At 45.9% G+C, this 15275-nt stretch overlaps 1 protein-coding gene across 2 annotated transcripts in view; it reads left to right on the top strand.

Moving 5' to 3' along the window:
- Positions 1 to 15275, top strand: part of POLR3A (RNA polymerase III subunit A) — a 49687-nt gene that overhangs the window by 21476 nt on the left and 12936 nt on the right. The window contains exons 12-22 of one of the 2 annotated variants that reach the window (XM_035022663.1): positions 437 to 506; positions 936 to 1063; positions 1164 to 1302; positions 2794 to 2958; positions 5439 to 5611; positions 7137 to 7248; positions 8068 to 8186; positions 9711 to 9848; positions 11666 to 11836; positions 12774 to 12887; positions 14131 to 14166. In XM_035022663.1, coding sequence (XP_034878554.1) covers positions 437 to 506; positions 936 to 1063; positions 1164 to 1302; positions 2794 to 2958; positions 5439 to 5611; positions 7137 to 7248; positions 8068 to 8186; positions 9711 to 9848; positions 11666 to 11836; positions 12774 to 12887; positions 14131 to 14166 — 1365 coding nt within the window. The remainder of the gene's footprint in view (positions 1 to 436; positions 507 to 935; positions 1064 to 1163; positions 1303 to 2793; positions 2959 to 5438; positions 5612 to 7136; positions 7249 to 8067; positions 8187 to 9710; positions 9849 to 11665; positions 11837 to 12773; positions 12888 to 14130; positions 14167 to 15275) is intronic. The other variant, XM_035022671.1, reaches the window with a different exon arrangement.

Genomic DNA, 15275 nt, shown 5'->3' with positions numbered 1-15275 from the left:
TGTCTTGACCAAGAGAAGTTCAGCAGTTCTGCCATCATTGTGGAGAGGTATGGAATTGGTTGTCCTCAAAGGTAACAGTGCTGCCATCATTCATAGAAGTGAATTTTCTTTGAAGAAGTGCATTTATTAATAACCGTGAAGTCTTACACATATGGAGTTCTTGTAGGAATCCAAAACAACTTCACTCAGTATTGATTTTAGTGTTGGTAGGAACGTCTGAGGCCCATTTCTTGCAGGTAAAGGAAAGAGGAGCTGGTGACAAAGCTGGAATCAGGACCCCTGTCTTCCATTTCTCAGCCTCTTTTTTCCGCTCACCAGCTATTCTGTATTTATTTGCAGCAGTTCGGAGTCTTTAGGGTGCAGTTCCTGGCCTGCATCATGCAATCCAAAGAACGTATGGATGGAATGGCTAATGTATTGTTTGTTTTTCCTTCAGACTAAAGCAAATCTGGTAACACCAAGGAATGGAGAACCACTAATTGCTGCTATTCAGGATTTTCTGACAGGTGTGTGTGTGAAGTCACTTGAAGGGAGACTGGAACACCAGGATTCTCTTTCACAGTGAATCATGTCACAACTTAGAGAGCTGTGTAATTTCCTGTGTTTAATTCTGTTGTTCGTTTACTAAGTGTTGACTGTGAACCGACTTGAGAGATTTTGTGTTGGTTGGTTATGCTTGGAATCAGTAAGCATTCGTTGAGCTCCTAAGGTGCCCTAGACATTTTTCTAAGCACTGGAGATACCGCAGTGACTCAGACAAAGTCCCTCTCCTTGTGGAGCTTCGATTCTGGTGGGAGGAGAGAGCCAGCAAGTAGCTCTATGTTTTAATTCACTCTTTTGGTAATAGCCCAGATTCATTTTAAAATCAAAACCTTGTGATTTTTCTCACAGTTTCATTCCGTTTCTTTGTGTTGTGTTATTGCCAACATTCGTAGGTGCCTATCTCCTCACCCTGAAGGACACTTTCTTTGACCGCGCCAAGGCTTGCCAAATCATTGCTTCAATATTGGTTGGCAAGGATGAGAAAATTAAAGTTCACCTTCCACCCCCGACGATACTAAAGGTTTGTGCGGATGCTTGGGGTGCTGGTGGCAGGTTAGGCTGCGAGCACTCTGCAGTCGAGACCAGGCTCAGCCAACTGATGCTGTGGCTTCCTTCTGCAGCCTGTCACCCTATGGACGGGAAAGCAGATCTTCAGTGTCATCCTCAGACCAAGCGATGACAACCCAGTGAGGGCCAACCTCCGAACCAAGGGCAAGCAGTACTGCGGCAAAGGAGAAGATCTCTGTGTCAATGATTCCTGTGAGTGAAGGCAGCAGGCTGGGAGGGGGCGGAAAGCAGGTGACCAGTGATTGCCTTCCCGGAGCAGGCAAATCCGAGGTTGCTCTTAGGCGGGAAGTTTATTTGGGGAAATGTAGTTGGTGTTTCTCCTCTCAGATGTGACTCCCCATTTCTCTAAAAAGTAGAGATCATGGAGGTATGTGATCCAGTGATTAGAATGTTCTTCTCCAGAGCTCCAGATGTGTTTTAGGTGACTAGTTTCTATAAATTCATGCAATTTCTTTTATTCTGCCCCTACCCTTTTTTTTTTTTTTTTGCCATCAGCAAGGGTCTCATTTTTTAAGGCATATAATTTATCATTTTACTTCCAAAAATGTGTTCATTGTCTAAAAGTATAGTTAGTAGGACTGTTTTTTTACTGCCTCCTGGTCAGTGAGTTTTTTATGACATGAAGATCAGGTATAACCATGAGAGGATTTAAATGTTAAACCATCCGAGTCATCCAGACTAGTTCAACCCAAAGTATGGTCCACGGACCAATGCCATTCAGCCAGCGTTTGGTTTGTTGAGCGAGCTCCTTTGCTTCCCCTCAGACTGCTAACGAGCAGTTCCCCAGCAGACTACTGTGAATGGCACTGACTTTGAATGGGCTTTGTTAGCCAGGCCTTGTGACAAGAAATAGTTCTCCAGGACTCTGCACTGAAGAACTGGACTGCAGAGTCTCTGAGGGTCAAGACTTCCACTGTTTTGCCACGAAGAGTAAATGTTTCGAAGGGCACCAATTTTTCTCAGGTTTATAACCATTACTTTGAAAATATACTCTCTGGTCTTTTAGGTGTTTTGGCTTCTTGTTTTAGATTGTGTTTTGTTTTTACCTAGATGTGAATTTCATTTTGTGGTATAGCCTCTTCCAGGTGCCATTAATTTTCATTCTCTTGTGTGAATAACAATGTGCTTTATAGTTTATAGAGTACTTTGTTGCACATGATTTCATCAGATGCTCAAATTATCCCTGTGACAGAAAGATGACAATTGGTCAACACTGTCATTCTCAGTTCACAGTTGAAAATGAGGGTCAGGTGGTACATTTAAGAGTTAGGATTGTAAAGTAACTAACTGGGCTTTTCATGCTTTTCAAAAGTCCCTAGATTTCTCTTCTTTCTCCTCAGACTTTTTTGTTTAAGATTTTATTTATTTGACACGGAGAGAGACACAGCGAGAGAGGGAACACTGCTCAGGGGGAATGGGAGAGGGAGAAGAAGACTCCCGGCCGAGCAAGGAGCCCGATGTAGGGCTCAATCCCAGGACCCGGGGATCACGACCTGAGCCGAAGGCAGACACTTAACAACTCAGCCACCCAGGCACCCCTCTCCTCAGACGTTTTTAGAGAATTTTTATTTGCTCTGCTTTAATTTTCAATATGGGAAGGTATTTTCTCAACTGCGTCATGTTCATTTTGGAACGAGGCTAAGTAGTAATTGTTTAAGTGCACGGTCATCGTTATCCTTGCAGACGTTACTATCCAGAACAGTGAGTTGATGAGTGGCAGTATGGACAAGGGAACTCTGGGGTCCGGATCCAAGAACAACATATTCTACATTTTGCTGCGAGACTGGGGGCAGAACGAAGCGGCCGATGCGATGTCACGGCTTGCCAGGCTGGCTCCTGTCTACCTCTGTGAGTATCTCAGTATCCTCGTTTTATTGCAGTACTTGCTGAGGTTTAGGGGCTCTGTTCTGCTTCCTTCTTTTACCTTTAACTCCCCCGACCCCCACACAGCACACACATACCTGTGCACAGGAAAGGAGACTTACTCCCGGCTGAATCATTTGTGCCTTCACTTCATGAAATTAGCTCAGTACTGACCGGTTTGGTTCAGATTTGAATTTGCTCTTGAGTTCTTATCTCACGTGCGCAGCAGCTCCCTGTTGCCCCTCAGACAGGGTCATTAGACCAAGGGCCCTTCACAGGTTCCTTCCAGATGCCTGCGCTCTGACCACAGCCCCCTGGGCCCTCGTGACTGGATTCTGCCAGGCCCTCATCTTCCCCTTCTCTCCTTGCACTATTCTGTTTCCTTTGTTTGCTCAGGCTTTGAGCAGGCCCTGGTCCAGATTTTTACATGCCCCAAAGCATTCTTATTCAGCTCCTACACTTGATCGATTCTCTGGCTGGGTATAGAACTCTGGATTGAATTCTGTCTTTCCTTGGAATTTTGAAGGTTCTGCTCTCCTCTAGCCCTCGGAGATGTTGTTAAAGTGGATTTCTATTCCTATTTTCACATTGTTGTATCTGTCTTTTCATTCCGGATTGAGAATTCTCTGTTTTTGGTGTTCTGGAAATTCACAGTGGTACACCCTTAGAATGGGTCTCTTCATTGTGCTGGGCGCTCTGTGAGCTCTCTTCATCTGCCACCATGTGTCCTTCAGTTGTGGAAATTTTCTTGTGTTTCGTTTGGTTTGGTTTTTGGGTTTTTGTTGTTGGTATTGGTAATTTCTCACCTTAATTATCTCTGTTCTTTCTTTTTGGAATTCCTATTCATTGTGTAAGTAGAGCTTCTAGATCAGCTCTCTGATTTCCTTATTTTCTTTTCCCTGTTGTCCATCTCCTTATTTCTGGATTCCTTTTATCCTTTTTTTTTTTTTTTTTTTAAGATTTGTTCATTTGAGATAGAGAGCTAGAGAGAGTGCACACACATGAGTAGGAGGAGGGGCAAATGGAGAGGGAGAAGCAGACTCCCTGCTGAGCAGGGAGCCCAAGGTGGGGCTTGATCCCAGGACCCTGGGATCATAACCTGAGCTGAAGGCAAACGCTTAACCATCTGAGCCACCCAGACGCCCCTCCTTTTATCTTTTAAAGTGATTTGTTTTATTGATTTTTTTTTTTAATTTTAACTATCATTTATTTAGCTTCCAACCATATTTTCCATTGTTCTTATTTGTAGGTGTAGTTTTTTGCTTTTCGGGAGTTTTTTTGGGTTTTTTTTGTTTTGTTTTTTTTTTAAGGCTTCCTGTTCTTGATCTCCAGATACATCTTCTCTGTCAGACACAATATTTTTCATAGTTTTATTTGCTCCCTGAATTTTCTCCTTACTTTCATTTTTCTGTGCATTTGTTGTTTTCATTCTTTCATGTTGAAGACTTTCCTCAAATATCTGGTGGTCCCTGGCTATCCATTCAAACTTTTAGGAGTGAGACACCAAACACTGATTAGAAATGGAGCCTGTTGGTTGATGGGCTTGTCCCTTGATTGAGCTGCAAGCCAACATTTTTATTGAGGAACTGCCAAATATTCCTATCAGTAATGCTTTTCTCTAGGGAGGCTTGGTTTCTCCAGGGACCTATGTTCCAGTCTCAGTCTCCCCCCACAGTGGTTGAGACCTGCTTGCCAGGATTCTGGGAGCTGGACAGGGAAAGGGACCAAGGGACCACAGCCATGGAATATACTTTCCCTCATGACCTGCTTTCCAGTCGTTCCCATCTTTTTGCACCTAGTATCCCCTGTCCAGAGCTCTCTAATTCCATTAGTAAACTCCCATCTCCCACAGAAAAATACTGATACTCCACCAGGTTTCCTTATTTCCAACACATAACATTATCTGCAGCATCTGCAGAAGCTGATGGTATAGTTTCTGAGCCTTTCCAGACTCGTGGGTCCTCATTTCCACAGCCACTCTTAGGTATCCCTTCCCCACACTACTAAACCAGGTGCCTCTTGTTCACCCATTTCTACATACGTTAGGGTTAGGTAATTGGTGGGGCATAGTTCCCTCAATGGTGGGGTTTTTTTATGCTTTGGAATGATTTCTGAAGAAGCAAGAGGGTGTGGGCAGAAAGATCTCTAAGATGGTATCTTAGAACAAGAAGTCAGATGACTCACTTTCTATTGCTGGCTTTCTCCGGCTGCTTTTTAGTGCTTAATATCAGTCTGCTTTATATTATAATTAGTTGGGGACATTACTTGCTCCCCACTGGGTTGTAAGGTCTCTGACAGGATTCAGTGAGTCTTGGTCATTTCTATATAATTTACTAGGAACTCCCGTGGTACATTATTATTTAATTGGATCATGACATGTTTTCTGAAGGTGTAAACTTGTTTCCATGTAGTAGGCTGATGAACATTCATGGCCCTCTCTGCTCTACCTGCCAACTATTCTGCAGCAAACCGTGGATTCTCCATTGGGATTGGTGACGTCACACCTGGTCAAGGACTGCTGAAGGCCAAGTATGAGTTGCTGAACGCTGGCTATAAAAAATGTGACGAGTACATCGAAGCCCTGAACACAGGCAAGCTGCAGCAACAGCCTGGCTGCACCGCTGAGGAGACTCTGGAGGTGCGTCTGGCTCTTCGGGTGGGTTAGCCACTTGGTCCGCGTGGGCTTGTGCTGCGAGCCGGAAGAGAAGGTAGCAGAGGGGAGGGGGAAGTCGACACCGTGGCTTTAGCCCCAGGTCAGCTCTGTGCTGCTTGGGTGTGTGCTCGTTCATTTAATGAGGGGCCTTCAGTCAGATCCATTACATTCCTAGCAGCTTTCATGTTCCTAGGTAGTACAAACATGGCTGTCCGCTCACTCGACCACATGGGGCTGCTCTTGTTCCAGCATTACACTTAGGCCCCTGCTGTAACTGGTACTCCAGTGCTTCTGCCCTATTTCTAGCATCTCTCCAGCAGAGACTGGCAACCACAGCTCTTTAAATGGATGGTCTTTGATGGGTCCCCTGGCTGGCTCAGTCCGTAGAGCATGCGACTCTTGATCTTGGGGTTATAGGTTTGAGCCCCACATTGGGTGTAGAGATTACTTAAACATAAAATCTTTAAAAAATAAAAATCAAAAGATGGTCTTCGAAAGAGACTTGCACACAGAAGAGGGAAAATTCAGAAAAGTCTGAGAGTCACATGCCTATCTGCTGCCCCCATCACCTTTGAAACTAGGTTAGCTGAGAACTGGACCAGCAAGTGTCAGAATCAGAAGGGCCACCAGCCTCTGCGAGCCCTACATTTCTCTCTCAGGCAGCCTGCGTCAGCAGTCTGACTGCACCAGGATTTTGCCTGGCTCTCTCCGGTCTCCGCTGCAGCCCCTGGCTCAGGGCTTTAACTCACCTAAGTGTGCAAGAACGGATAAGCAGTAAGAAATTTTCTGATGGAAGGAATTTTTTGTGAACTAGGAAGAAAGAGTTGTATAGGCACTATTGACCGTTAGCTCATTCTTAATCTCACTGAGTCTTAAGAGAGAGAGAAACAGAGGTTTCTCATTGACTTACCTGGAAAGTTACCTGGGGCTTCTGCAGTACTTGGTTTTCCTGGAACCTGACTCCTCGCTGATTCAGCACCCTAAATTGTGAGTTGAGAAAGGATAGCCTGTGGAGGAGCTCAAAGACTAGAATATTCTTAGAGAGTCACCTTATCACACGCTCTTAACTTGTGGAAATTCACATGTGTACTTGGAAAGTAAAAAACGAGGTAAATTTTATAATAGTACAAGCCATTCTCCTTTACTATATACTACATGTTAGGTTATACTTCTTACGTTTAGGCGGGTGTGTATGTATACAGTAACACACAGAGACATATTATGCTGTAGGGCACTCGCTATACACAAAGCCATTCACATTCTACCTTATGGGCCATTTAAGGGATTTAAAAAATAAATAGGGATTTTTCAGGGTTTTGTTACTAATCAGTTTTCTCCCTTAAGCACTGATTTTAGAACCTCGTGGGAGGTGTGGGTCTTCACAGCTAAGGCTCGAAACCCTTAAGTGGAAATCCGACATCTGGCTTAAATTTTTCCAAATTTCATTCGGTGTCAGATCGAACAGTGGTGGTCGGCAGAGCCCCCACGCGCCTCTCTTCCCCCCTGCCAGGCTCTGATCCTGAAGGAGCTGTCTGTGATCCGTGACCACGCAGGCAGTGCCTGTCTCCGGGAGCTGGATAGGAGCAACAGCCCGCTCACCATGGCTCTGTGCGGCTCTAAGGGTGAGCGCACCTCCGGCTGCCACGGGCCCCGTCCTCCGCGGGCTGGCAGGGCTCGCGCCAGGGAATGTCCACATCGCAACTCCAGGCCTTTCATTTCTAAGGGGATAGCTCTTTAAATCACATGTACAGAAAGAGACTTACTTATTTGCATGGTGGTAATTGAACTCCCCTGGAGGAACTTGTGTAGTCCGTGTGGATTTCAGAGCTCAGGGATGCTTCGAGCAAACCTGACCTTATTTTTAAAAAAATACTTTCCGAGCTAATGTATCATTTAATGACGTGGAAAAACACTTTAATTTCATAGTTATTTAGGACCTGAAAGCATTAGCTTGCGTGGTACTGCACTCAGATTCAAAACCTCCCTGCTTCTATTTCTGTAAATTTTTTTAGCAGAATGAAGTCCAGCTTTGCTGCCTTTCCCCCCAGGATTCTCCTTCCTGCCCCTGGTACACATGCATGCCCCCCACTTTCCCATTCCTGTGTCTTTCCTTCCCACTCTTCCGCTTACTGGGGAATTCCTCGTCCCTTTTCATGCCCAAATCATAGTGTCCTGCCACAGTTCAGCCTGGTCACAGACCCACCTTGCAAGTCTTTCCTCCAGCCGCAAAGTGCTCACTCCCTGCTGAGCTCTGCCCGCCCTCCTTCTGCCTTTGTTCTGTTACTGAGGGCTCTAACCTGTACTCTTCTCTCTCTGGCTCTTACTGGCCCTAGACCGGGAGCCTGCTATGTCATAGTCCTGTTTTATCCCACAGATCTGCTCGGACTTCAGTTAATGTTATTTTGGTAAACGAATGTTATATTCCTAACCTGTTTCCCCAGGTTCTTTCATTAACATATCACAGATGATTGCCTGTGTGGGACAGCAGGCCATCAGTGGCTCTCGAGTGCCAGATGGCTTTGAAAACAGGTCCTTGCCTCACTTTGAAAAACACTCAAAGGTAAGTGTAGCGGCTCAGGCAGAGCTTTGAAGGGCGACCAACGGCACAGGAGAGGAACCGGAGCGCATGCTGCCAACTAAGGCATTCCTGGAGGAGGTGTTGTGAGGCCGGGGCTGCTCAGGGTCTTCCCTCATCCCCGACTGAGTCATGGAGGACCTTGTTAGACTCGCAGCTATAAAACTGGATCGACACCCGCTGCTTTGTTTTCTCTCCGAGGAGGAGGATTTCAGGGTCCTATCCAGCTTATGTTCAGTAATCAGAATGTAAGGTTACCTCATGCGTGATCAATCTGTATGCTTATTTTGAGGGCACTGACATCAAAGTGTGGTGATTTTAAAATAGTGATGATAGGAACCACACTAAAACAGCCAGGAAATTCCAGACTCTTCTCTCGAGTTCTCAAACTCAGTTTTTTGGTTTGTTTGTTTGTTTTTTAGAGAGAGCAAGCCTGTGCTCATGCATGTGAGCAGGGGGAGAGGGGCAGAAGGAGAAAGAGACTCTTAAGCAGGCTCCACACCCAGCACAGAGCCTGATGCGGGGCTCAGTCTCACAACCCTGAGACCATAACCTGAACCAAGATCATGACCTGAGCCAAAATCAAGAGGCAGACACTTAACCAACTGAGCCACCCAGGCGCCCCTCAAACTCCGTTTTTAAATGACCCCTGGGTTTCACTGGCCTTGTGGTTTGAGCGCTAATATAAGCAGAGATAGACAAAGATAGACAAATCTGTGCTGGGCTTTTTCTGGAACTCAGGGGCAGACAACTATTAAATCTAGTTGAGGAACTTAGAGTAGATTTGGTTATTCAAATTCTGGATTTGGAGTCAGCTTTAATGGGAACAAGCTGGACTTGTTCCTGCCACTGGCACTAGCACCAGCCCTGACTGGGACCTCACCCTTGCTTTTCTCCGGGAAGGATAGTTTATGCCAAGTTATTCCTCCTTTAGGAAAGGCCTTGTATGGGACGCCTGGGTGGCTCAGTTGGTTGGACGTCTGCCTTCGGCTCAGGTCATGATCCCAGGGTCCTGGGATCGAGTCCCGCATCGGGCTCCCTGCTCGGCAGGGAGCCTGCTTCACCCTCTGCCTGCAGCTCCCCTTGCTTGTGCTCTCTCTCTCTGTCAAATAAATAAATTTTAAAAATCTTTTTTAAAAAAAAGGAAAGGGCGGGCGCCTGGGTGGCTCAGTTGGTTAAGCGACTGCCTTCGGCTCAGGTCATGATCCCGGAGTCCCGGGATCGAGTCTCGCATCAGGCTCCCTGCTCGACAGGGAGCCTGCTTCTCCCTCTGACCCTCCCCCCTCTCATGTGCTCTCTCTCTCTCATTCTCTCTGTCTCAAATAAATAAATAAAATCTTTAAAAAAAAAAAAGGAAAGAGCTCATAAAGTCTGCCCCTTCATGAGCATGCACTGACCAGGTATTTATAGTCTAAAGGTGGGGCATTTTGTGATTTGAATGGGTTTTGAAGTTGTGGACCTTGAAGGTCTTTTTGTTTGATTCTTCTTTTTTCCCCCACCTCTCTTCAGCTCCCAGCTGCCAAAGGCTTTGTGGCTAATAGCTTTTATTCCGGTTTGACACCAACCGAGTTTTTCTTCCACACAATGGCTGGCCGGGAAGGTCTCGTCGACACAGCCGTAAAGACCGCTGAAACAGGGTACATGCAGGTAATTCAAAGAAATGTAGGCCATTTGCGGCTGAGCAGGACAGGATTCTGAGGATTTTGACTGCTGAGTGTTTACGTATTTTGTACATGAGCTGTGATATATCGGGTCTTAGTATCTAAAAGGAAAAATTGAGAAATGCAGGTGCCATAGAAACAAACAGACTAAAAAGGTAATGTGTTCACTTCATCCCATGTGTCTCGAGGGACTCAGATCAGGCTAGAACCTCACACACCGAAGCTCTGCTGAGAACATGGACTGGAAGTGCATCCGGGGACACATCATGGACCTCACTGGGCCTCTGTGTCCTAATACATGAAGATGGGGATGATAGTACCTCCCGATCGCTGAGAGGACTCTCCTTCTCATGTGGCAACTATTTGTGTAACCCGTTATTAGGATAGTTTTAACTGACGCCAAGAATTTACTCCAGTGCCGGCAGAAGGCTTGGCCACTTGGAGGGATGGCTCTTTCTCCATTGTTTGCACAGTTCCAGGATGATGGGCTCAGGGGGCCAGAAGGAAACTAGAGGGTTTCCCAATACCTATGCTTCTCCAACCGCCATAAAAATACCCCAAATGGCAGAGGAGCGAGAACACATCCCGACTTTGTTCTTCCATAAGACCACAAGCAAAGGATTTCTTTTCATTCTCCAATTATCATTTTCTACCCTGTCCTCTATGATCTGTATTTGTTTTTACATTTTTTCAATGTTTTTGTCTCCTTACAACACCAGATAAAGTTAAATCTCCCAGTTGCTGGGCCCTGCCCTCGCTGTGGCTTTGTGTCCCCTCTCTCCCCGCTGCGGACCCCAGTTTGAGAAGCACAGCCCTCTGCAGGCTGGGAGAGCAGGACTGATAAAGCAGGGATGTGGCTGAGGGAGCCAGAACAAACAAGGCTGATGCGGGTGGGAGTGGACTCGAGTCAGCAGCCAGCTATGTCCATAAGCTCGCCTGTATGTGTGTATCCTCATCGATACTTCCCTTTTCGTTATCTTTGGATGGGAAATTGCCCTTCAGTTTTGGAGTGTGTTGCTTTTGTCAGAAACCCAACAGACTGTGAAATGCTTTTCACCACTCTTGCCAGAATGTCTTTTGACTTTATTTTTTTGACTTTACCTTTTTGAAGTAGAGAGTATGACTTTCCCAGAGCAGTGTGTTAACCTAGAACAAATTTGTTCTGGCATGAGGGATTTTTGTTTTGAAGTTGCCTGGAGGAAGATTTCGCTCTCTCTAATTCACTGAGCCACCGTCACATTGCTGGCTGGAGTGTTCTGCTGGTGGAAGGTTCTCCCTAAGCAGATCTGAGGAATGGCTGCTGCCCGCTGGTTCAGACAGAATGCTGTCCCTGTTCTCTCTTCCCCCCACCCTGTGTCCCAGAAGAGGGCCTGCACCTGATCCTCTGTAATTCATATTGAAGCCCACAGGGGTCCTGGATTAGGTTGTGTTTAGAAATGCAAAGCTGTTGCATTAATTTGTACCTTAGGGAGAAAGATAGGGAAGGCAAAACAGCCTAGGAAAACAGCTAGTGTTTGCAGAGTCCTTTGGGGGTGATGGGGCTTAAATTGAATGTACTCAGAAATACACTAGAGTGCGTGAGGTTGGAGCATATTCTAAATCCCCCTGCACAGGCTCTCGGGCCACTTTGAGCTTGTTCTGAGTGTCAGGGGACTCTTTTTAAAAGAGACGTCTAATACAATGTTTTAACTGATGAAAGTACAGTAACCTTGAAACTTAGTGTTGCAGATCCCATCCTCTGCACATGTGACTAGTCCTCTCAAAGCAACTGAGCCTTTGTTTCCTCTCCTTCTCTTCCTTTAGAGGAGGCTCGTCAAGTCCCTTGAAGATCTGTGCTCACAGTATGACCTGACAGTCCGAAGCTCTACGGGTGATATTATCCAGTTCATTTACGGGGGAGATGGCCTAGATCCTGCAGCTATGGAGGGAAAAGATGAACCGTTAGAGTTCAAAAGAGTTCTGGACAACATCAAAGTAAGATTTAGCATTATATCTGGGGTTAGAGTGTTTCTGAGAATGTGTGTTTGGAATGGAGGTGTCCTCTGGAGTTTCACACACAGTTAATGCCTCAGTTATTTCTACCCAGCTACTGGGTTAGTATGTTTCTTCTTGTGTACTCTGCATAATTTTCCCAAATAGTAAGGGAAAGTAATTTTTCGGTTTCAGAGTCTAGCATTGGTAGTGATTGCACAGAAGAGGACTTTGGGTTTCTCTGTGTCTGGTGAAGCGTATTACTGGCCAGTGTTAAAAGTCATGGGTGTTGAGAAGTAAGCTTTAAACTTTTACGAAAGCACATACTTTAACTGGGGGTATAATTTAGAACAACTTTTTCAGAAGGTAGTTTGACAATACTGATCTGAATTTAAATGTGGGTGTCTTTTGACCCAGTAGTTCCACTTAGAGAAATTCACCTTACAGAAATGACCTAAATGTGCCAAGAGTGGTTTTTCAACGTCATTTATAATAAAGGCAAATCATCAGTGACGTATAAATCAAATACATAGTGATTTGCCCATATATTAGGGTAATATGCAGCCATTAAAACTTTGGGGAAATCCCATGAGCTTGGGGATGGGATTTTCACTCCTGAAATGTTTGGGTTTTTTTAAAACAACAATATATATTTTTAATACAAATCTGGGGTAGGGTGAAGGTTGTAATGGAACAATACCCATGGAACGGTACCCACTCTTCCACAAGTCTTCGTGTGGGGTGGAGTGGGGTTATCCTGTTTTCACCTTCATACTAAAGGTAGACTGTAAAATACGTTTTGAAAGAAAAATAATCACAGGTTGGTAAAAGCTCGAGCTGAGAAAAGTCATTTTGTCTCCTATAAATTCTTTCACTTAAAACTGCCCCCCACCCTTGGTCGCCCCCATACACATCACACTATCTCCTTTTGATACTCGAGGCAGTCTTCCCGTGTCAGAGCGAGCCTGCGCTAAGTAAAAATGAACTGGTCCTGACCACTGAGTCGATCATGAAGAAGACTGAGTTCCTCTGCTGCCAGGACAGCTTCCTGCAGGTGAGTTCTGCTGGGGGGTGCACCCAGCTTGGCCATCACCAAGAGATGGTTGCTGCGTTCCAGGAGGTGGATTTTATAAGCAAGGGGGGAGGGCATTAAGAGTGTTTCTTTGTTAAAAATTTCAGGACTGGCTCAGGCAAAATTTCACCAGCCACATGAAGAATTTATATCATGTCCTTAGTGTATGTCTCTCACTCGAGTGCCTCCCTCCTAGAAAAATAGTTCCTTTAGAGAACTGATTTTTTTTTTTTTTTTAGATTTTATTTATTTATTTGACAGAGAGAGACACAGTGAGAGAGGGAACACAAGCAGGTGGAGTGGGGGAGGCAGAAGCAGGCTTCCCGCCGAGCAGGGAGCCCGATGCAGGGCTCGATTCCAGGACCCTCGGGTCATGACCTGAGCCAGCCAGGTACCCAAGAACTGATTTTTTTTTTTAACCTTGTCCCTATCAACCCCTTTACCCACTTCCCCATCTTAAGGGACCAGCTCTTCCCACAGTCATTGTGAATCGTAGTGATTTTTTTTCTAGTGGTGGTGTTTTATTTTTTTTTTTTTAAAGATTTTATTTGTAAGTAATCTCTACACCAAGGCAGGGCTCGAACCCCTAACCCGGAGATGAAGAGTCGCCTGCTCTTCTGACTGAGCCAGCCAGGCACCCGTAGTGGTGGTGGTTTAAATTGCTCTTCCTGTTGCGATAGTGTGGATCTGAAGTTCATTGATTAGCCAGCCTTCTTCTTCCAGGGTGCTGTTACCTTGATATCCTCTTAAGGTTTTTTAGTTTGTTGGTTTTTTAATTTTTTTTTTTTTTTTAATTTCACTGACCTACTCAGGCATCTCCTTCCTGTTTATAATCATGGTTATGATCAAAAGCAGAGGAATACAGAAACCAGTAAATGATGGTAGCCTCTGTGTACCGATCAGTGACTCAAATTCAGCACAGAATTGTCAGGAATCTTTCCCCTTCAGTCTATCAGAAATGACAGCAGTAAAGCGAAACTTAAATGAGAATGTTTTAGTTAAGGAAGCTCTTGACCTCTTTTCATATGTTGAGGTGTGAAAGGGGAGAAAGAGACTATTCCAGATTTCAATAAGTTTAAAACCCAGAGTACGGTTGGGCTGAGTGCCTTTGTTTTGTTTTGTTTTGTTTTTATAAATTTTGTTATTCTTTTAACATATTAGAATTGTGATTTGGTTTTTATACATGATTATATTCACTTACTTACTTTTTTGTTTATTCTCAAAGACCTTAACTGAGACAGGCTATGAGAAATATAATGAGGTACCGCACTGAGCATGCTGGGAATGCTGAGCATAAGGGGTGAAGTCTGCAGCAGTCCGGCTGTTGGCCCTCCCCGGACTCGACAGGCTTCTGCCCCACTTCTGGCACACGTGGCTTCCCTGTTCATCACTCTGGCTCCTTTCTTGCCTTTGATAGGGTTTAACGGGTGCCCCCCTGACCCGCAGTATGTGCTTCCTCGGGGAGTACTCCTTCTAGCCCTCAATACGTGTCACACACCCCAGAGATGACTAAATGTGTCCATGCCCTCCAGGGGCTCAGAATCTAATGAACTCCAGTCCAAAATCCACTGGCCAGAACAGCTGTGTCTGAGCCCCTCATGTGTTCTCCAGCCCAGCCTGTGCCAGAGCTGAGGCCCGCCGGGGGCAGCTGCCCATGCTCGCGGATGTGCTGTGGAGTGAGTGTGAGAACGTAACTGCTGGTTAGCCGTGTGATTAATTGCCTGCCAGTTGCCATGTTGTGAGTTCCTCTTAGTATGCATGGGTTGGTTCAGCTGAACTCTTAGTAGCTTATTTGAGTTTTCATTTCTGCAAAGTGAGCTTTTTTTTTTTTGACCTAACTTTCAGAAAATCCACCCTCACTTTTGTGTAAGGAAAACCGTTCCTTTCAGCAAAGCCACGGGAAGCATGTCCATTTGGGTGGTAGCTGAAAGACCTCACTTCCAGTGCCCTAAGCTGGGGGGTGGTTTTCAGTGCGTGTCCTTCTCTCCGCGCGGGCCGAGTTCCTCAGATGAAAGTCCCCTGGGTCTGCTCAGCCCTGGGCTCTCGCTGTGCTTCCGCTGTGCCGGCAGTGGGGCAGCCTTGGACACCTGGCAGTCAGCAGCTCGCCCTGAAGAACACAACCACAGCTAGACGAGGAGGCTGGGGGAGGGACCAGCAGTGCGGAAGAGGTTCTCTGCTCTGAGTGACGCAGAGAGGGCAGGAGGTGGCAGCGGCTGTGAGTGCCCTTGCTGAGCAGGGCCGCGCCAGGAGAGACTGTCCCACTGCCCCCTGCAGTCTGGGCCCCACCTCTGGCTTGCAGTCACTGACTGCCTAAACGTGTGGTCTCCCTCTCACAATCAGTAAGTAAACCGGGAGAGCGTCTCTTTAAGA

Source organism: Mirounga leonina, unplaced genomic scaffold (assembly GCF_011800145.1).
Source record: "Mirounga leonina isolate KUSES-001 unplaced genomic scaffold, KU_Mleo_1.0 Mir_114, whole genome shotgun sequence".
Taxonomy (NCBI): Eukaryota; Metazoa; Chordata; class Mammalia; order Carnivora; family Phocidae; genus Mirounga; species Mirounga leonina.
Note: the sequence above shows the minus strand (reverse complement) of the source record. Positions and strands in the feature narration are given on the sequence as shown.